The 20,874-nt window shown below is 56.1% G+C and overlaps 1 protein-coding gene and 1 long non-coding RNA gene across 6 annotated transcripts in view; one reads left to right on the forward strand and one right to left on the reverse strand.

The window, feature by feature from the left end:
• The first annotated feature begins 770 nt into the window (after nucleotides 1–770).
• Nucleotides 771–20,874, forward strand: part of ARHGAP27 (Rho GTPase activating protein 27) — a 32,739-nt gene continuing 12,635 nt past the window's right edge. The window contains exons 1-3 of one of the 5 annotated variants that reach the window (XM_079797336.1): nucleotides 771–888; nucleotides 2,278–2,409; nucleotides 3,949–4,629. In XM_079797336.1, the coding sequence (XP_079653462.1) occupies nucleotides 3,967–4,629 (663 nt within the window). In that variant the 5' untranslated portion in view covers nucleotides 771–888; nucleotides 2,278–2,409; nucleotides 3,949–3,966. Of the gene's footprint in view, nucleotides 889–919; nucleotides 1,267–1,484; nucleotides 1,713–2,277; nucleotides 2,410–3,948; nucleotides 4,630–8,207; nucleotides 9,197–20,385; nucleotides 20,792–20,874 lie in introns of those variants that run through there. The other 4 variants (XM_079797335.1, XM_079797337.1, XM_079797339.1 and 1 more) reach the window with 4 other exon arrangements.
• On the reverse strand, nucleotides 5,307–7,022 carry LOC307114684. Its single transcript, XR_013815031.1, has 2 exons — nucleotides 5,885–7,022; nucleotides 5,307–5,576 (listed from the first exon to the last, which is right to left on the reverse strand). It is a non-coding gene; the product is annotated as an uncharacterized lncRNA (long non-coding RNA).

Genomic DNA, 20,874 nt, shown 5'->3' on the forward strand with positions numbered 1-20,874 from the left:
AGAAGGAAATGCTAATTTTCAGGGAAATCAGGTTGTAGGAAAATGGGATGGAGAAGATGACATTTAGGTCTGCGGTTTCCTGTCCTTTCAGCCCATGAGGAAGTACCCCTGCCCATCCCATGAGCCCAGCTTCCTTCAAGCTCACCTCCCTCCAGGGGCAGTAGGTGGTGATGGGCTCCGGGAAGACAAGAGGAACCTGGTTTGAGGATGGGGGGCGGGGGCGGGGAGGAGGCAGGCCCACCTGTGGCAAGAGGACCAGGGGCAAGTGACCTGCTGCCTTGGGACTCAGCGCCTTTGTCCTCAGCAAAGTGCCTGAGGACTCTTGCCCCCCACACCCACCACCACCATCTAAAGGAGGAGGGAGATTTGGAGACCTCATTCCAACCCCAAAGAGGCTCGTCCCATTATAAAAGTAGTTAGTCAGGCCTGGCCAGCGTGGCTCAGTGGTTGAGCATGGACATAGGTCACATGCCTGGGTTGCAGGCTCGATCCCCAGTAGGGGGCCCGCAGGAGTCAGCTGATCAATGATTCTCTCTCATCATTGATGTTTCTGTCTCTCCCTTGCTCTCTGAAATCAATAAAAATTTATTTTTCTAAAAGTAGCATTAATCATAGCTAATAGACTGTGTGTTTTACAATAACAATGTGATAACAACATCGTCCTTAGTGCACCTCATTTAATCTTCTCAACAATCCTGTGAAGTAGGTGTCGGTGTCCCCAGCTCACAGGAAGCAGACGCAGAGATAAGGTGAGGATCTTGAGCCCAGCCCCAGGAAGTTGCTCTGATCTTACCCTGGAGACAGACCGGAGGGTGGCCCTTCTCCCCAACGAGGCTCCAGGAGAAGATGAGAACCAAGTAGTTGGAAGGGAAATCTAGCCAGAAATTGGTGAGGAGACCCCCTACCCCCTCGTCCTCCTATCCTGGTCTTGCTGCCTCCACCTCCCGGGAGACGGCCAGGTGCGGCCCCGGATCCCGGGAAGTGCTGGGGGAGGGGGTGGCGCCTCTGTTCCTAGGGCGCTGGCTCGGCCCGGAGGGGACAGGAAGCCAGGACACCGGGGATTGTCTCTCGCCGCCGCAGCCCTGCCCCGGCCCGGGAGGAAGTTCTGCCGGGTGCGCTCGGCTGGTGCCTCCCTCGCTATATTGTTGAACAGGAAACCCGGCAGCGCGGGAGCCGGGCGGCGGAGGAGAGCGAGCGCCGGACGCCGAGCCCACGCGCTCGCCGCCGGGACAAGTGGAGGCCAGGCTAGCGAGTGGACACCCCGAGGTGCTAAAGCCGGGCCAGACTGGGCGGGGGTGCTGAGCCGGGGGTGGGGGTGGGGGGCCGGGGGCCGCAGGTGCGGGTCCCCACCCGGGAGCACCGCGCGCCGGCTCCTCTTCCTATCGCGTAGGGACTGGAGCTGCCGGGCCCGGGAGGATGCGGCGCGGGACGGCCCCCTCCTTGCGGAGGACGGGGGGGGGAGGGGGGGAGAGAAGGGCGCCCTCAGTCCGGGGATAGGAGGGGCCCAGGTCCAGGGCCCCAGCGCCGACCGGGGCGTTGGCGCCGCTGAGATTCGCGTCGCAGGGCACCTCCTGGCGACCGGTCCGTCCCCGCGCTCCAGGGATCCTCCCCTCTCCCCGCTCCCCGCATTCCTCCCTTCCTCTCCGCTCCCCCAAGGTCAAGGAGCCGAGGCCCGGGTGCCATCCTCGCCCATCCCAAGACCCTGCGCTCCTGTGAGCGTCCCTGTTGCGAACCCCGCTCCGAGTTTCCCAGGCCGGCCGAGCGGCGCCGGGAGCGGGTCTGGGAGGGGCGGGGGGTGGGGCGGCCCCGAGCGCGCAGTGCCGGCCAGCCGGCTGCAAAGGGCTCGTAGTTGGCGATTCGAGTGCAAGTGGCCTCGCTCGGGTTGAGAATGCCCCGGGCAAACAACAAGCCGGAGTCCAGTAGTCCCTGGGACGCAGAGGCTCGTGGTCAACAGATCCCGGGAAATGGGGGGGGGGGGGGGTCGGGGAGCAGGAGGGCAGGGGCGGGCTCTACCTTCCAGAGGCTCTGCTTGCGACCCGCCAGCGCCCAGCGCCCCGTCACTCGGAGCCGGGTTCCCAACAGGGACGCCAACAGTCCCCGCTCCCCCCCCCCCCCCCCCCCCGTCCCTACCTCATGGTTTCTCCTGCACCCGGACCAGCTTCCAATGTCTTCGCGGGCCCATTCAGGCTCCCCCTCGCCCCCTCCCAGACAAAGCTGCTTTGGGGGTTGGGGACAGCCCGCCAGAGCGCCCCTCTCCCTTTTTGTTCCCTTTGCCAGCTCCTGCTACCGGAAATCTCTCCAGCCCAGCCTTTGAGTCCCGGCCCGACGAGATGGCCGGCGCCTAACCTGCGTCCATCCGCAGGCTCAGCCCACCCAGCCCATGGGCTCCCGAAGACCCGCCCTGCCAACGTGAGTGCGCCGCGGAGGCAGGGAAGGTGGTGAGGAGGGTGTCCTCCCTGGGGTTTGCTGGCCTAACTCTGGGCAGCTGGCTGATCCCGCCTCCCAGGCCCAGCGTGCTTAGTGACTCAGTTTCCCCATCGAGGAAAGCTTGACAGAGTCCAGAAGGAGCGTTAAGCGCCCCTCCGCCGGACCCAGTTCCCCGGTCCCTCCGCCTCAGCGAGCAGCCGAGCTCGGTCCACTTTTGGGGGCCAGGCGGTGTGGCCAGTGTGCGGTGTGGCCAGTGTAAAAGGCCTGCAGGAACCAGCCCCTTCCGAAGGAGGCCACCGGCTCGGGCTTTGATGGAGGGACACGGGCAGACTGAGAGTTAGGCTCTGAAGCCAGGCCGAGCCGGCATGGAGAGGCTGGGGTGGGGTGCTCGCTCCGGGGCCCCTGGAGGAGACAAGGCCGGAGCGGTCCCGGACACACGCGCATTCTCTGGGGGCCGCTGTCAGGCCGCAACGTGGAGATCCCGGGGCAGCCTGTCCCCGGAGGTGGAGGGGGGAGCCGCAGAGCAGAGGCGGTGAGGGCCGGTTTGGGCGGGCCAGGCTCCGGGCTCACGTCTGCGGCAAAGCCGCTGGGGAAGGAAAGAAAAACCGAGAGAACCGGTTTCCCGGCCTTGGGAGTCTGGCCCCGGATGCCGAGGCTCTTGGATTAAGCGAAGCGGGGACGCTCCGTGGGCTGAGCGGCCCGGGGCCAGGAAGAGGCGCTGCGGACGCGCATTCTTTCAGCGCTGGAGGCGGCCAGGTGGGGCGGGATGCAGGGGATGGGTTGTTTTTCCCACTTCTCAGAAGGGGAAACTGAGGCCCCACTCAACTTTCAGGCAAATGGTGGTGTCGACTTGATCTCGGGGAATCACCCTATGTCAGCAATTCTCATCCCGTGCGCTGCAGCACACTGAGGTGCCAAAAGAATTTTTTAAACATGCAACATCTGACTAGTCAAGGGCACCGACCTCTTCTCCCTGGGATTGTCAAATGAAAAAAATGACAGCAGCCCACACCATAGCCGTCTTTTGTGAATAAATCAAAATTATACTTTCTTTCCAGATGTTGGTGTGCCACAGAATTTTAGTTATTAATTTATGGTTGCCATGAGATGCAAAAGGTTGAAAATCGCTTTTCTCTCTCCTTCCCTCCCCTCCCCTCCCTCCCTCTCCCTCTCCCTCCCCTCCCCTCCCCTCCCTCTCCCTCCCTCTCCCCCTCCCTCTCCCCCTCCCTCTCCCTCTCGTTTTGTTTTGTTTGTTTGTTTTGCACTATCCCTTTGAACAAGGCTTTCCTGGCCGTAAAGTTGATCCAGTATTACCCACAATCCTCCACCAAGGGATTGAATGAAAGGGTTGCCGTAATTCCATCACTGGGTGTAAGAATGAGAATTTAAGAGATTATGTTATCCAACTCTCCCGTTTTAGAGATAGGAAAACTGAGGCCAGAGCGCACACGAGGAGCGGAGCACTAGTGCGGTTGCCTCCGTGGCTCTGACCTCCGTGCCCCTCCTCCGTGCTGTCCGCAGGGAGAGGCCGCGGCCGCGATGGCGGCGGACGTCGAGGGGGATGTGTACGTGCTGGTGGAGCACCCCTTCCAGTACACTGGCAAGGACGGGAGCCAAGTCGCCATCCAGCCCAACGAGCGCTACCGGCTGCTCCGACGCAGCACCGAGCACTGGTGGCACGTGCGGAGCGAGCCGGACGGCCGCCCCTTCTACCTGCCGGCGCAGTACGTGCGCGAGCTGCCAGCGATCGGGGACCCCGCCGCCGCCCCGCCGCCGCCGCCCTCGCCCCATCCTGGCCCCGCAGTCCCGGAACCGCTCACCTACGACTACCGCTTCGTGAGCGCACCGGTGCCCGCGGGCCCCGACGGCGTGCCCGCCGAGCCCCGAGGCCGGGTGGGCTCTCTGTGCGGCCCCGCGCTGCGCGGCGCCCGGGCACATCGCAGCAGCCTGACGCCCGGCCAGCCCGCCTGCCTGTACACGCGGCCCGCGGCGCGGGTGAGGCCCGCGCAGTCCCTGGACGACCTGGCGCGGGCCGCCGCCGCGCCCCCTGCCGGCCTCCTCGGGAGCGCGGGCAGCTTCAAGGCCTGCAGCGTGGCGGGCTCCTGGGTGTGCCCGCGGCCGCTGGCGCGCAGCGACTCCGAGAACACGTACGAGACCATCGAGGACGTGCGCGGACCACCGCGGGAGGAGCGTCCAGAGCAGGTAAGTTGCGGGGAGCCGGAGGCGGGACGGGGGTGGGGGGGTGGGAGGGCTGCACCCGCCGAGGCGACCCACTTGACTTAGCGTAGGGCTCAACAGGGAGCAGCAGTGTCCGCCGGCTTTGGACGAAGCGCCCTCACCCCGAGTCTCGCTTTCCTCTACCATGAAACAAGGGGTTCAGGCTCACAATCTCTTATCTGCCAAAATGCCAAACTTCTTGTAGCCCAAAGGTTTTAAAAAACAAAAACAAAAAACAACTATGGCAAAATTTGACTTGAACCCATGTGAGGCCGTTGGTGGTCTTTATTCATCACATTTAATGTGAATATTCAGGTTTTGCTACAGATGAACTTGATTACAGGGTGCTGGCCCAGGCCTCGCGGGGAGCGTTGTCATTCTGAAATCCCAACCGCCCAGAAACGCATCCGGCATGAAACAGGGGCATGTGGGCCTGCGCCGGCTCTACCTGCCTGGCCTTTCTCACAGGAGCTGGGGGTGGGGGTGGGGGTGGGGGTGGGGGTGGGGGTGGGAGTGGGGGTGGGGGTGGGGGTGGGGGTGGGGGTGGGAGTGGGGGTGGGGGTGGGTGTGTGTGTGTGTCAGACAAGATAATGGATATGAAAGTCAGGAGGCTGCTTCCCTTTTTGGCTGCTTCCAACATTTCAGTTCCCTCTTTAAAAAAAAAAAATAATAATGGGTTTGTTTCAGGAAGAAGTCCAGTCATAGTGGCTTTTTCTTTCTTTTTCGCTTCAGATTCTAGTTATGTTAATTGGGGAAATCGAAAACAGCACGTTTTAAAAACTCTTACATCCGCAGAAATCTGCCCACGGCATGACTTCTTGAACTTAGGAACTTTTCAGGGAGGGGAGGGGAGGGGAGGGGAATGCGCAGACGTCTGCCGCCAGCTGTGCGATGGTGGTCAATTCGCTGCCTCTGGGGGTCTCCGTTTGCCTCTTAGCCTAAAGGGAGGAGGGGGTGGAGGGGAGATGGCTGGATGACCCTTGAAACTTATGAGGCTATAGTTTCTTTGTAGTTGATGTAATTTCAATAAACATTGATCCCTGCCAAGTCCCAGGACTGAGTCTGGGATGCCCAGAGGAAGGAAGCACCGTCCGCATAAGCAAGCTGCTGGGTATCTCTTCCACCCCACGTGGTTACAGCGCAGGGAGCTCAGGATTTGCCACTACAGATTTTGATTCCGCTGAGTCACCGCCCCCCGAGTCATCCTCCAGCCCCAGTGTTATGGTGTGTAATGTAGAACAATACCTGGGGATTAAGGTTGTTGACAGCTTCCAACGAGGTGAGGCTTGGACGCGCCTGGCACGTAGTAGGCAGTCCACCTAAGACCGGCCACCGTCCCACTGAGTATCCTTTCCTCCTGGGCCGCGCCGCCCACGCTCGGGTTTCTGCAGGGGGGCAGCCCGCCCCCTTGTGGCCAGCGTGCAGAACAGCATCCGGCGTGTAGGGAACGGGCCCTGCCCGCTGGTGGGATGCAGGGGGGATAGGGTGGGGGAGCGGAGGGACCCTGGTGCCCGGCGCTCTTGCCTGCCAGCCAGTTTCTGTGGGATAGATGGCTGGATGCCAGCGCTTCGTCTCCCGGCGCCCCTCCGTTTCCTGGGCAGACTCCTAGCGGCGCACTCCTGAGCCTCCACATTCTGTGTCCTGGTGATAGTGGGGTGTCTGTGTGTCCCTCTGCACCCCCGCGTCCCGCACAGACCCGGGCCCCGAGCGTGTGCAGTGTATTGCCTAGGGACGAGGAGCCGCAGCTCCTTTCCCCTGAGCCCGGGCTCTGCAGGGCTGCCCAGGGACACCACCCCAGAGCTCTGGGCCAGGGTGGAAGGAGCGGGGGAAGACCCTACATTCGGGCTCCTCCTGAGAAATTACCCGGGCAGCCACAGTCACTGCGGAGTGGCATCTTTGCCCCTCCGCCCCCAGGCTCCCAGCAGTGGCAGTGGTATAGTGGAGAGGGGGGTGGTGGTGCATCTGCCAGAGACCCGGTTATTGGCAAAGAGACTCTGCCCGGCCCCACTTCTGGCCCTAATTCACGGTGTGACCTCGGCAAGTCGCTTAGCATCTCTGGCTCCGTTTCCTCCTTGTGTGGCGGGTGTAAACCAGGCTCTCTGTGACCCTGCTTTCTTCCAGGGTCAGCTGTGGGTCTCCCTGACGCCCCATCCCCCACACTCTCCAGGGAGGGGGGCGGGGCGGGGAGGCGGTTGTCCCCTGGAAAGGAAATGCCACTCTGCTCTTAGCTGTGCGAGGCAGCATTTAGAGAAGGAATTTCCTGAAAGGTGAGCCGGCCTGTTTTCTTCTGGGAAGAGACGGGAGAAGCAGGTGCTGGCTGCCCTTCCCTCCGTTTACTCACCCGCTAAGCACGCACGGACGGAACCTGCCAACCAGCAGTGCGCCCTCAGACCCAAAGGTGACTGAGGCCCGGCCCCCGGGGCCCAGCATCGGGGGCAGGAGGATGTCAGGAGGGGACAGAGGCCCTGGCCAGCATGGCACAGGATGTCTGTGATCCAGCCACGCTCAGGTGCCTGGGCAGAGGTGGAGGTGGGACATCAAGGCCCCACCCCACTGTGCAGCTGGGCTCAGGAATGGGGGCTGGGGTGAGCAGTGGGGAGTGCCTGCCCCCGCGGGCCTCCTGGGCTCTCACCAGGAATCCGGGCTTTATCCTGCAGCCTGGGAAGGCTCTCAGAAGAAAAGGGCGTGGGTTTGAGAAAAGACCCCTGTGGCAGGGGCTTCGAGAATGGAGGACGACCTTCATGGTCTCCTGGACACTCCATGATGACAGGAGACTCGGGAGGTGGACTCAGCGGGACTCGGTAGCCCTTGGGCTGAGGGGGGGGGGGAATCACAGTTGGCACACTGGGGGTGGGAGGGGGTGACAGGCAGGAGAGGAGTGGAGGAATGAGGCTGAACCACTCTGGCCCGCTGGGCTGGGCCCAGGAGGCAGTGGGCTAGGGAGGTCTGCGGCCCCGGGAGAAGGCGTTCAGCATGTGATGTTGGAGCCCTGGGTGTGGAGAGAGGGGGCATGGGGACAGGAGTGCTGAGACAGCCCTGGGGCTGCCATGTCTGGGTGACAGACCAAGGGAAGAGAGGAGAGCCTGAGAGGAAGAAACCATCAAGGAACAGGAGGAGACGCAGGAGAGTGTTGGCTCAAAGCTGAGGAGAAGTGGCCAGAAGAAAGGGGAAGTTAGATAAAGGCCATTAAACATGCATCGGAAGTAGCCACCAGACGTCAGTGGCCACCTTATCAGGAACTGGCCAAGGGGATTGCTGAAGCCAGAGGGTCAGAGGATTGAAGGGGAGGATACGGACGGAGAGTGTAGACAACTCTCAGAAGCTTGGCAGGGAAGGGAGAGACGCTGTGTGGCCAGAGGCAGGTGCAGGTCAAGGGTGGAGACTTCCCCGAACCTAAGTGAATGGGCAGGAGCTGGGAGAGGGGGAGGCTGCGGATGGTGAGGGGGCAGTGGATGAGATGGGGTCCCCAGGAGAAAGGATGTGAGGCAGGGCCCAGTGCAAAGGGGGAGGAGCGGCAAGGATGTGAAGATGGAGACGGCATGGAGTCGTTGAAGAGGGTGGGAAACAGCATCCAGTCGATGGGCCACTGGGAAGGGGGTGGTGTGGAGGGCAGGGCAGTCGGCAGAGGCAGGGACCACCCCCCTCCCCAGATGAGAAGAGCCTCTACATACACTCTACAGCATTTTACAGCCTTGTCACTCACCAGTCACTCAACGAGCACCTGGTGTCTGCTGGCCACCGTGCTGGCCACTGGGGACACCAAGCCTGGTAGGGTACCACATGGTCCCGTGGGCTCTCATTCAAAGGCTCCCCCGCCCAGCAGCGCAGAAGGCAGAGCACAAATAGAAGTTCAGAGCGTCTCAGTGACTGGCTGGAAGGCACACAGCCAGGAGGTGGCAGCATTCAGGTCCGCGCCGGGCCTCCTGACCCCAAACCCCACTCTGGCCACCAGGCTCAGTCTCCGCTGCGTGGCCTTCAGGCCTGGCCACCCTGTTCCCCTCAGCAAGGATGGTACAAGCCGAAGGTACAGAGGGCGTGCCCTGGACGTGCCCAGCCCCGTCGTGGACGCAGGCAGCAGGGAAGGAGGCATGAACCCTAAACCCTCCCCTCGATTCTGCAGCTGAGGGCGTAGTAGGAAAATGAGAGGAACCAGGAGAGGGCGAAGCACCCGCTTCTGAGGGGGGAAGAGATGGAGGACAGGGGAGGCAAGCTGGAGCACGCTGCCCCCTCACCCCCCCAGGTGCTCCAGGAGCCCAGGGGAGTCTGGGGAGGGAGGGACCTGAGACTCCTCCTCTGTGGCTTGGGGCCCACCCCTGGGCCAGGGGGCCTTCTGACTCAGGGATTTCAGGGTGAGGTCACCATCCCCGCCCAGGCTGGCCATCTGGACTAGCCCGCCCCTGCTGCCTGGGCATTGGCCACAGGGAGGAAAGAGTTACAGCCCTGGCCTCTGAGGCTGCTTATGCAAACAGCCCAGGAGGCACCTCACCTGAGCAGGCGGCCTGGACTGGAAGAAGCCCCAGGGCCCTGGTTTCGCCCTCCTCTGCCAGGAACTGTGAGTGACCCTTCAACTCCAAATGGAGTTGGACGTTGGGGCGGAGGGCGGTTTTCCCACTCTCTCCCCTGCCTCCCGGGTCCCACCGGTCTTCCCCTGCACCATGCTAAAGCCCACCCCGTGACCGACAGCGGCGAGGTGCCCTGCCCTCCTCTCGGGATCCCAGGCTAGCACCCACTCCCCAGGGCAAACTCCGAGGGCAGCCCAGGCAGCTGTGATGGAAACAAAAGAACTGGCCTTGGGCAGATCCCCTTGGGCCAGCCAGGCAGCCTTTAGGAAAGGGAGGCTGGTCCGAGCAGGGCGCTGAGCCAAGAGGAAGGTCCGGTGAGTCCCCTTGTCTGTACTCCCTCCTCTCAACAGCTCTCCCTATCCTCTGGCAAGGGCAGTTGACCTGGGTGGCCCAACTGGTTTGTTCACACTTGACCTGACCTTTTACCCTCATGACTCACCTGCAGCCCCAGGCTGACCCAGGATCCCCGCTGCCCATGCTGCGTCCTGGCTTGTGAAAGAGCAGGTTGTTGGGTAGCTCTGTCCCTTCCTTCTCCCACATTCCTGACCCGGAAAGCCCTCCCCACCCACAGCTCACAGGCTGAAAGGAGCCCCTCTCCCCCTGTGTGTAGGCTGGTAACAGCCCCTTTGCCCCCTGGGCTCTCTCCCCCAGCCTGGGCCTCTTCACCTCCCTTTGGCCCCGGGATCACCTGTCTTCCCACTTCCTTCTTGAGCCCCAGCAGCTGGCCTCCCTCTAGATCTATTTTCTCTGTTCTTCCTGGATCTGTGTCCAGCAGTGGGAGGAGCCGGGAAATCGGGACTGAATGTCAGCCCTGAGTGCCAGGTCCTGGGCATGGAAAATCCATCATCAGGACCGGGGTTTCTGATGATCAGAATGTGGTCAGGGTTCCACGCTCGAGTGCTGGGGAGTGAGGAGACGGTTGATGTTGGTTGGTGCGGAGGGAAATGGGGCTGTACCAAGGCTGGGTCTCAGGGGCACAGGGGCTCTTGCTTAAATTCGGAGACTCTGTTTCCAAATTGTGAAAGGATTGTGGTGTCCAGGGGATTTCCAGAGCTGCTGCCTAGGCAGACAGGCCTGCAGGCCCCTCTGTTCAGGCCAGGCCAGGGATCTGGTGGTGCCGGTCCACCATGAGGCATACAGCTGAGCGGGGCTGGGGTCTGTCTAGACCTCAGTGTCTGTCCTGGGGGCTGGCATTGCCTTGAGCCCAAGAGAGGAAGCAGAGGTGGCAGAGGGGCTGCCTCCAGGTGCTCTCAGCATCACCCTTCGTCTCCGACACCACCTGGTAAATTACTGTTCCCCCTACAAAAATAGTTTAACCCTCGTACAAATATTTGGCTAATTGGGGGAAATGTCAGTCTGATGACTGTTAGCATTTTGGTTTCTTTCCCTCCATTCTGCTTTCCTGTGTGTTGGGGGTTTTATAGACATCGGGACATGCTGGTGTGCCGACAATGATATGTAATTTGTCACCGTATTCGTTGATTCAGGGAATGGCAAGTGCTGTCCTGTGCACTGGGAGGCAGTGAAAAATAAGGCGTGGTCCCTGTCCTCAGGTAGCTTACCGTCCGGGAGGAACTATTGCCAAGCAAATGGATAGTTACGATCTAGTGTGGTGATTGCGCCTATAAGGTACCGGGGTGGCGAGCACTTTGGAGGAGCCACCACCTCCCTGCCCCCACACCAGAGGGAAGCCCAGGATTACCTCCTGGCCAGGAAATGGATGTCAGAGGGGAATCCAGCTTCCTCTGTGAAACCCTCTGGACCTGGCCGACTTTTTCTTCTCATCCATCAGAATTGGTATTTGCAAATTTCCCACTAGTTCTCCAATTAATTTTGATTATTTCCTATTTAACTAGGAAAGCCCTTGTGTTTTTGGTTGTTGTTGTTTTTTAGATTTATGAAATCCCGTTTTTAAATGTATTCATGGATTTCTTTGTGGCCAAGTTAATGATATTTTCTAGTTAAGGTTCCATATGGATCAAATCTAGTTTATTGATTATACTATTCAAATTGGCATTTCCTTTGTGTACTTCTTATTTTTTATCCTTTATTCTAATTCTGATAAAGGTTTATTAATTAAGTCTCGCATTCAACTTTTCTCTATAGAGTTCTTCTTGTATTTTTAATAGTTTTTGCTTTTTATATTTAACTATGGTGTTATTGAGAGCATATAGATTTTGACTATTCTGTTATCACAAATTGTGCCTTTATATCATTATTTTGTATTATTAACCTGAAATTCTACCTTTCTGTTATTAATATGGTGGCCAATCTTTCTTTTTATTTCAGTTCTTTTTTTTTCATTTGCTGGTATCTTTAGTATCCTTTTATTTTCAACCATTATCACATTTTTTAAAAGTGTATTTCTTGTAGATAACTATCATATGACTATGTTTTTAAACCCAAGCTAACTATGTCTTTTAATGGTGTAACTCAGTCTGTTCACATTTAGTTTAACAGCTGAAGCACTGCACTTGATTTTATTATGGTTTATTTTACCTTGTGGTTTTCTTTTGTCGTCCAATCAGGTTGCTATTGATTCCCCTTTTCTCCTCCTGTTGATTTGTTGTCCTCCTACACTTTCCAATTCGTCTGTGGCTTCTGCTTTTCCCTGGGGTTCCTAACCAGGCGGACTCTATAGAATGTGCAGCCATGGGGATTCCTATTCTCAGCACTTCCATCTGGAACTCACACGAGCCTGTCAGCCTGCAGACTCGGGCCTTTTTTCAGCTTAGAGAAATCTATTTGTAGCATGATTATTGTTTCTTTTACTTTTTCTTGTATTTGCCTGTTCGTTCTCCTGGCTGGATCCTCCCAGTTTCTTATCTTTTCCCTCTTAATTTCTGTCTCCATGTACTTCTGCCCTGAGGCTTAAGATATTCCTCTGCTTGATCTTCCAGGCCACAGATTTGAGTCTCAAGAGTGCCCAGTTCATATTTTAAGTTCTAGAGTAGGCCTTTTTATTTTTTCCTTTGGGGCTTTACTTGAATCTCCCTGTGTGTTCTTGTTTTTTGTTCAAGTTGTAATTGTATTTTCCAGCCTCTCTTATTGATAGCCTCAATTTTTTTAAAAACCAGTACTATACATACATAGTTTTTAAAAAATCAAAGCAATATTTTAAAGTATATAATAAAAACTCTCACACGCTCCCCTGCTTCCATGCTCTGTTCTCCATCAGCTCCAACATCACCGCTTTTATTAATTCTTTCTCTATGCCCAGGTTTTCTTTTTCCTTTTATTTATTTTTTTTAATTTTTTTATTTCGGAGAGGAAAGGAAAGGGAGAGAAAGATAGAAACATCAACGATGAGAGAGAATCATTGATCAACTGCCTCCTGCACACCCCACACTGGGGATTGAGCCCGCAACCCAGGCATGTGCCCCAACCTGGAATCCAACCATGACTTCCTGGTTCCTAGGTCAAGGGTCAACCGCCATGCCAGTTGGACCTAGATTTTCTTTATACAAATACAAACTAGTATGAACATACAATTGCTTACTTAATTTTCTGTCTGCCTTACACAAAGGTAGTAGGCAGCCCTAGCCGGTTTGGCTCAATGGATAGAGAGTCAGCCTGTGGACTGAAGGGTCCCGGGTTCGATTCCGGTCAAGGGCACATGCCTAGCTTGTTGGCTTGATCCCCAGTGGTCAAGAAGAGTAAAAATATCTCTCTCATCATTGATATTTCTATCTCTCTCTCCCTCTCCCTTCCTCTCTGAAATCAATAAAAAACAAAGGTAGTAGGCAGTACACATGGTCCTACATCTTGTTTATTTCTTGCCTTTTTGGTATAACAATGTTATCTTGGAGATTGTATATAGAGAGTATCCGGCTCCTTCCTTATAGCCTTGTGGGTTTTCATTGTCAGGATGTATCACAATTCATTTAGCAGCACCACTGTTGATGAACACTTGGTTTGTGTCCAATCTTTGCCTATTATGAACAATGCTATAAAATATTATCTTAAGGTAGTTTGAATATGCATTTCCATATATTTAAGGATCGTTGTTGTTTTCTGCAAATGATTTGTTCATATCTTTTGCCCATTTTTCTGTTGAGTTCTTGGTCTTTTCCTTACTGATTTTGAGGAAGTTTTTCTATATTAGGAAAAATAGCCCTTTATCTCTGACATGAGTTGTAATCAACCCTCCAAGTTTGCCTCTCTACTTTGCCAGTGATATTTTTAGCAACACTAGTTTTCTTAAAATACATTTATATAAGAAATATGTAAATCACTTATTTTATTATGAAGGCCTTTTTTTTGTTGCTGTTAATCCTCACCTGAGGATATTTTCCCCCATTGATTTTTAGAGAGAGTGGATGGGAGGGAGAGGGAAGAAAGAGGGGGAAAAACACATTGATGTGAGAGAGACACATCGCTTGGTTGCCTCCTGCATGCACCCCGACCGAGGCTGGGGATTGAACCTGCAACCCAGGTATATGCCCTTGACCAGGAATCGAACCCTTGGCCATTTGGTGCACAGGACAACGCTCTAACCACTACGAATACCGGCCAGGGCACAGAGGCCTTTTTAAAATATAGGATTTTGCTCATGTTTCCCTCTGAGTGTTTTTATTGTTTCACTTATCAAATCTACATCTTTGATCCTTTGGCGGTGGGGGTGGGTAATATCTGAGTGAACAGAGTGAGATGTAGGCCCGCCTTTAATTATTTTTTTCTGGTTGGCCATCCAGTTGCCCCCATCACCTCTGATCAACAAGTTCCTCTTTCCACCACGATTCGCGAGGCATCTCTAGCACGTCCTGGGCCCCAGGCTTATTGGGGTCTGAGAGCAGTGGCTGGGTTGGTGGTCCTGTTTGTCCCTTTTCTCCAGCCGCTGGGCTGTGGGAGGAGTGGATTTTATGTGTGTTTGCTCTCCAGGACTGGGGTGGAGCTGTCAATCTTGGACTGCAGGGGCCTAAAGAGGAGAAGGGGTGGTTGTGGGAACCCCTTTCATGTCCCGCGGGGTTCAGGGTTCAGGTTCAGGGTTCGGGTTCTGGAGGAGGCCGTACACAAATGAAAGAGACTAGAAAAGTATTAATTTGGGAAATGGCGGCCAGGCGGAAGCCCAAGAGAGGACTACGCCCCGCTCCGGCCTTGCTACCCCTTTTATTAAGGTTTGGGATCCACCCATAGAGGCAGGCAATTCCAGTAATAGCCAATCAGCAAGGATTTACATAAGATTGACAGGTGGGCCCTAGCCGGTTTGGCTCAGTGGATGGAGCGTCGGCCTGCAAACTGAAGGGTCCCAGGTTCGATTCCGGTCAAGGGCGTGTACCTTGGTTGCGGGCACGTCCTCAGTGGGGGGTGTGCGGGAGGCAGCTGATCAATGTTTCTAACTCTCTATCCCTCTCCCTTCCTCTATGTGAAAAAATCAATAAAATATATTTAAAAAAAAAAAAGATTGACAGGTGGAAGTTGCTTTAGCTACCCTTGTCTCAACTAGACAGGGAGTGATTGGCTCTGACCTTTCAGAGCTTCCAAGGTTAACCAGCCTTCCGGGTCCCTTGTCCACACCTCTCTGCCCATGGGGACAATAGTCCGTTTCCGACAGGAGATGGTCTCTAGGAGTGAGGGTTCTGCTGGCCCCTGCAGTCCAAGATACCAGCAGGAATTCTGCCTGTCCCCGCCTCCTCCGTGCTCCCAGCCTTAAGGGCAGAGAGTGGGGGCTTTTTTGTTTGTTTCTTAAATATATTTTTATTGATTTCAGAGAGGAAGGGAGAGGGAGAGAGAGAAACATCATTGATGAGAGAGAATCATTGATAGGCTGTCTCCTGCACGCCCCACACTGGGAATCGAGCCCACAATCTGGGCATGTGCCCTGACTGGGAATCAAACCGTGACCTCCTGGTTCATAGGTCGACGCTCAACCACTGAGCCATGCCGGCTGGGCAAGGGCAGAGAGTGTTTAGCCCACCTGCTTGGCTCCCCATCAGCTCCTGGGGGTTTGGTACAACGGTTACTCTGCCTTCACCCTAAAGTCTCATGGGGGGCCCAGTCTGCCCTGGAGTTTCCCAGGTCTCAGACACTCTGACCTGTGCTAGCCAGTCCTGCCCACCCAGCTGCCCCAGCCCCTGCTTGGCTTGGGCAGTAGAGCATAGCCGTTGGAGAAGAGGAGAAACAAGGTGTGTTTAAGCTGCCGTGTTCCCAGAACTCTTGGGCCCCAGAGCTGTATCTTAAAGGGAGAGAAATTCCTTTGTCTATGTTAGATTGGAGGAAGGAAGAACTGGAAGGGCCAGTCTGTCTCCAGATAAAAAATAATGAATACCTCGTAGAGTAGTAACACTTAGGGTGTGGAAGAGTAAAAAAAAAAAAAATTAAGGTTTTTTTTCCCCCCCCTTTTTATTATGAAAATTTTCAAACATACAAAAGAGCAAAAAGAATATTAAAATGAAAACATCTATACATATGACCTAGATTTAACAATTACTCTATAAGATCCAGGCCATAGTTAAGTGTCCCCCATTAGCTAAAGCAAGTCCCTCCCAGCCACTTGGTTTGAACCAGGATCCAGTCAAGGGCCATCCCTTGCATTTGATTGTCTCATAAGTCTCTCTTGACAACCCCGTCCCTTTCCTTCTGCCCTGACAGGGACTTGTGAAAGAGACCAGACCGGTTGCCCTGCAGAATGTCTATTTTAAGCTGGAATGTTGGCTTCCCTGTGGCGGTGCCCCGTGTTCCTCTGACCCCTGTGTTACCTCAGGGCGGTAGGTCTGAGAGGCTTAGGCAGGCCAGGTCACCCGGGCTCAGGGACAGATCATCCAGGGGAAGCAGGAATCAAGGATGATTCTATATCTCTGTTTGAGCAACAGAGGTGATGCCGAGATGGGGAGCTCGAGGCGGGTGGAGACGCACTCAGGCTGAGGCAGGTAGCTTTTCAGTGTGTCAGGGACATCCAGGTTGGATTGCTGAACCTGGGGACGCAGTTGTGAGTTGTTAACCTAATGAGGTCAGTTGCGCTTTCCCAGGGCAGTGGAGTGAGAAGCAAAGATGAGACACCAAAGCACCGAGGAGATGGCAGAGGAAGACGAGCGTGGGCCCGAGAGCTGAGAAGTAGCAGATAGAGGAAGAGAAAGCTGACCGAGAGGCCATGTCCTAGGCAGTACGGGAGGGAGAGGATTGTGAGGACTAAGTTCCAGGGAGAGTCAGGCCAGACAAGGACCAGATTTGTCCTCAAGGAAGTTGTGGGAGGCCTGAGCAGTGGGCTGGGTGTTGAGTGAGTGGACGGCGAGACAGGGGGGCACACACACCACTTCGAGAAGTTGGCTTTGAAAAAGAGGAAGGGAAAGTTGGGTCCAAAGACATTCTTTCTCTTTTCAAGATGGAGAGACCTTGCCCGGCCGGTTTAGCTCAGGGGGTTGAGCGTCAAGCCAGGAACCAAGAGGCCACTGGTTCGATTCCCAGTCAGGGCATATGCCAGGGGTTTTGAGCCCGATCCCTTGTGGGTCACGTGCAGGAAGCAGCTGAATGATGATGTTTCTCTCCCATCAATGTTTCTATCTCTATCCCTCTTCCTTCCTCCCTCTATAAAAAAATCAATTAAAAAAAAAAAAAAAGATGGAGAGACCTTGAATTTGCTGAAATGCCAAAGAGACAAAGGTGGAAGGGTTGGAGATTTGAGGTGAGGCAGCTTTTGAGCAAGTGAGAGGCAATGAGGTTGGCTGGGCATTGGGTTGGCTGGGACAGGAGGACCCTGAGCTCCCCATTAGGGGAGGGAGAAGGCATGGTGGGTACAGGTTCAGATACGTCTGAGGGGGTGGGCAGGTGACCACCCCCACCACAGCTTTCCACCCCCTGAGACTGACATAGCCACCGCCTTTGCTTGACAACTTCCTTGACAAACCATTGGTGACTCCTCCTAGCTTAGTAGCGGGAGAGCTCCCAGCCTTACTCAGAGCACAGGGACTGTGAGCCAGGAGGGGGCTCCACCCCAGGAGCAGGCTCCACCCCAGGAGCAGGCTAAGCAGGCAGCCCCATGGAGCCACCCAAAGACTCAGAGCCAAGGGCGCGCAATCAAAACCCAAAGCCAGCCCTAGCCGGTTTGGCTCAGTGGGTAGAGCGTCGGCCTGCGGACTGAAGGGTCCCAGGTTCGATTCCGGTCACGGGCATGTACCTTGGTTGCAGGCACATCCCCAGTAGGGGGGTGCAGGAGGCAGCTGATCGGTGTTTCTAACTCTATAACCCTCTCCCTTCCTCTCTGTAAAAAATCAATAAAATATATATTTTAAAAAAACACACACACAAAAAAAAAAAAACACCCAAAGCCAGAAAAGCAGAAGTGGGGGACAGAGCCCTGCTCTCTTTCCCATGCCCTGGTGGATGTGGGAACTCAGGCTGCTGCTTGGCTGTTTCACAGAAACCAGCCCTGTGAGCGGGGAGAGAACGACAGCCCAATCTCTGGATAAAGAAACCGAGGCCCGATTGCAGGCTCCATCCCCAGCCCCTGTTGGGGTGTGTGCGGGAGGCAACCCATCCATGTGTCTCTCTCACATCAATGTTTCTCTCTCTCTCTGTCTCTCCCCCTCCCTTCTACTCTCTCTAAAAATCAATGGAAAAATATCCTCAGGTGAGGATTAATAATCATAGAAAAGAAAGAAAGAAAGAAATGGAGGCCCAGAGATTTAAGAGTTTGTCCAGAGAGAAGCCGAGGCAGAGAACACACAAGTTTCTGGACTCCGGCTCCACCCCTCTTTCCTTTGAATGGAATGACGCTTCTGCCCCAAACCCCAGAGGAAAGCCTCACCTCGGGCCATTGTGTTTGGAATCTCATGCTACCTGCATGTGATAAGAGTCCACTGAGCCCTCTGGGCCTTGACACCACATGCATGGCCCAGGCCCCTGCCCAGACGGGTGACATCAGACTCTCGGGCTTACGTGGATCCCCTGGTGTTCTGAGGCTTGAGGACCCAGATCCTGCGGGTGACCCAGCCTCCCTCCTGCACGGAGGTGGAGCTGGGGTGGATACTGAGTGAGGCCGGACTCTGTTCTGGAGCAGGTGTGCTCAGGGGAGGGACAGTTCTGTGCACTCGGCTAAGCTTCCAGAGGAAAAGGTCACAATCATTCTCACGCTCCCTCCGCTCAGCCCAGATGACACAGAACGACAGAACAGGCTCAGAGTCAGCAGAGGAGGTCCTGTTCCCTGCCTCCCCCCGCACCAAGTCGAGGGTTTGTGGGTATTTCTTTTGCCTCTAGCCCCAGAGGCCTGATGGGATTTTCTGGTTGCACCTGCTCTAGTTGCCCCAACCCTCTTGTGAGGGTTTTGGAGAGGGGTGAGCACAGAGGGCTGGAGAGATGGATGATGTGCAGTTGGCTTGTTCTGTCCCCTCCCCCACCACGCACCTCTCAAGGCTTGAGGGTGTGGTTGAGGAGAGAGGACCCCACTGGGGAACCATGTGATCATCACCTTTTCTTGCTGGGGGAGGAGAAGCCCAGGCAAGAGGCCTGAGGAGCCAACCCCCATCATCAAGAGCAGCCAGAGCTGTGAGGGTTTGGCAAGTCGCTGTGGTGTGGGGCCAGGGCCCGCTCGCTGGGAGACCCCGGCATGCAGGCCAGGCCTCATACCGTGGGAAAGCAGCAGGTGGAGCTCTGGCTACCTTTTGTGTGGTCCCAGCCCCTTATACTGTCACTCCAGGCTCCTGCCACATGGACACCCTGCTTCCCAAGTCCACCTGCAGGGCAGAGCCGAAGGCCGTGGTTCCCACTCCTGCCCTCCTCTGCTCTCTCCCCTCCCCTCCCCGACCCCAGCCCCTCCCTGGTGGCTCAGAGTTTCTGGCTGCTCTGGAATTTACAGCTGTTTCCATCTCCTGGGCGTGGCTCCATAACTCTTGTTGACCTGTCGTGTGTGTGTGTGTGTGTGTGTGTGTGTGTGTGTGTGTGTGTGTGTTCCCTGGCCCCCAGGGTGGGGTACTGTAGTGTGTCATGTGTGTGACGCATGTGAGGACTTGAGGCTCTCGGGAAGGGATTAGTCCACTTCTGGGGCTCTGAGTCGGGGCACAGGAGCCTGTCCGGGAGCTTTTGGGGTGGAGCAGAGCATAGACCCCAGACTTGCTCTGGATGTGGTTCCCCAAGTGTCCTAGAGCCCAAACCCATCCGTGCATGGTTTACTTGGGTGTCTCTGTGCTGGGCCCATTGTGGGTGCAGGGGAGGAGGGGCTGGGGAACATGGGAGAAGGGAGAGCCCGGTCTGGGGGCAGGAAGATGACTGAAATGGAAGAATAAGGGATGGGAAGTGCCCTAACCGGTTTGGCTCAGTGGATAGAGCGTCGGCCTGCAGACTCAAGGGTCCCAGGTTCGATTCCGGTCAACAGCATGTACCTTGGTTGCGGGCACATCCCCAGTGGGGAGTGTGCAGGAGGCAGCTGATCGATGTTTCTCTCTCATCGATGTTTCTAACTCTATCCATCTCCCTTCCTCCCTGTAAAAAAACAATAAAAAATGTTAAAAAATAAAATAAAAAGAGATGGGTAGTCTGGGATCCAGGGTGGGAGGGTGGGGGTCAGAGCCTAAACTGGGACCCGAACAGCCCCTATGGGACAGCCTTAAGGCGGGCAGGTGGGTGGGCAGGGTTCGGCCTGGCACTTGGGGTTGGGGAGGAAGCTCCCCTGAGGGGATTAGTGAAAACAAAATGGTCCCCAAGGGGTGGGAGGAGGGGCTGCTGCTTCTCACCGGGACGTGCTGTGTCCGCTGTGCATGAGAGGGTCAAGGGCGGACAGGCCAGGAGGAAGCTCCTAGGCCAGGGCTCTGGAGCGGTTCCAGTCCCCTTCTCCAGGGTTTGGAGAGTGGGGGTGAGACCAGACATGCTTGTTTGTGTATGTGGACACGCGGCGGAGGTGGCACATGCCTCACGGAGGCAGACCAAGGCGGTCAGGCGGGTAGATGGTGGTGTGGTCAAAATCCTTCCTGCCCTCCACGTGGCTAGAAACCCATCCAGAGACCGGCTTCTTCTGATACCACATCTGCCCCTCCCCCTTCCTCTTTGAGACACCCACCCGAGCAAAGCTTCCTCTTTCCCATCACACCCCCCCGGGGCCTTGAGGGAGTTGATGGTCACTCACTGTCCTGTCTTTGCCAGCTCAGGCCCCAGCACCAGCTGCCCCCAGGCTTGTCCCCATCTGTGAAGCCCCCCTCCCCCACCCAGTGCTCCCATGCGTCCTCTGTGGAGCCTGCCCAGTGGCTGCGTCTGGGCCTAGGAGTCAGACTCATCAGTAATCAGAGCTGAGCGAGGCAGCCAGTCATGTCCCTGGCCACATAAAAATCTCCCCATTCTCTCCCATGGCTCTCCCCCCCGCCCCAATACACACACACACACACACACACACACACACACACACACACACACCCTGCCCCAGGCAGCCTGCCTCATGCAGCACTTCCGCAGCCCTGACAGGAAATGGGCTGGAGGCTCAGCCTCCCACCATCTCAAGGCAACTTCTTGTTTCCCTATTGCCCTGTGCCAGCCTGGGGTTGTGCCCCGTGGCTCCACCCCCAAAGCTTCCCAGGGCTCCATCCCAGCAGCTCAGAGGGGACAGGATGGTGGACGTGATTGCCAAACTGACCAGGAGGCAGAGCCGGGCCCTCCGGGTGCAGGTAGGGGAACTTGGCATTGGGGGACTGAACTTGGCCTCCGATGGGGGCAGCAGACGGTCCTATGGAGGCAAGGGGCCAGTAGT

This window comes from Cnephaeus nilssonii (assembly GCF_951640355.1).
Source record: "Cnephaeus nilssonii genome assembly, chromosome: 19".
Taxonomy (NCBI): domain Eukaryota; kingdom Metazoa; phylum Chordata; class Mammalia; order Chiroptera; family Vespertilionidae; genus Cnephaeus; species Cnephaeus nilssonii.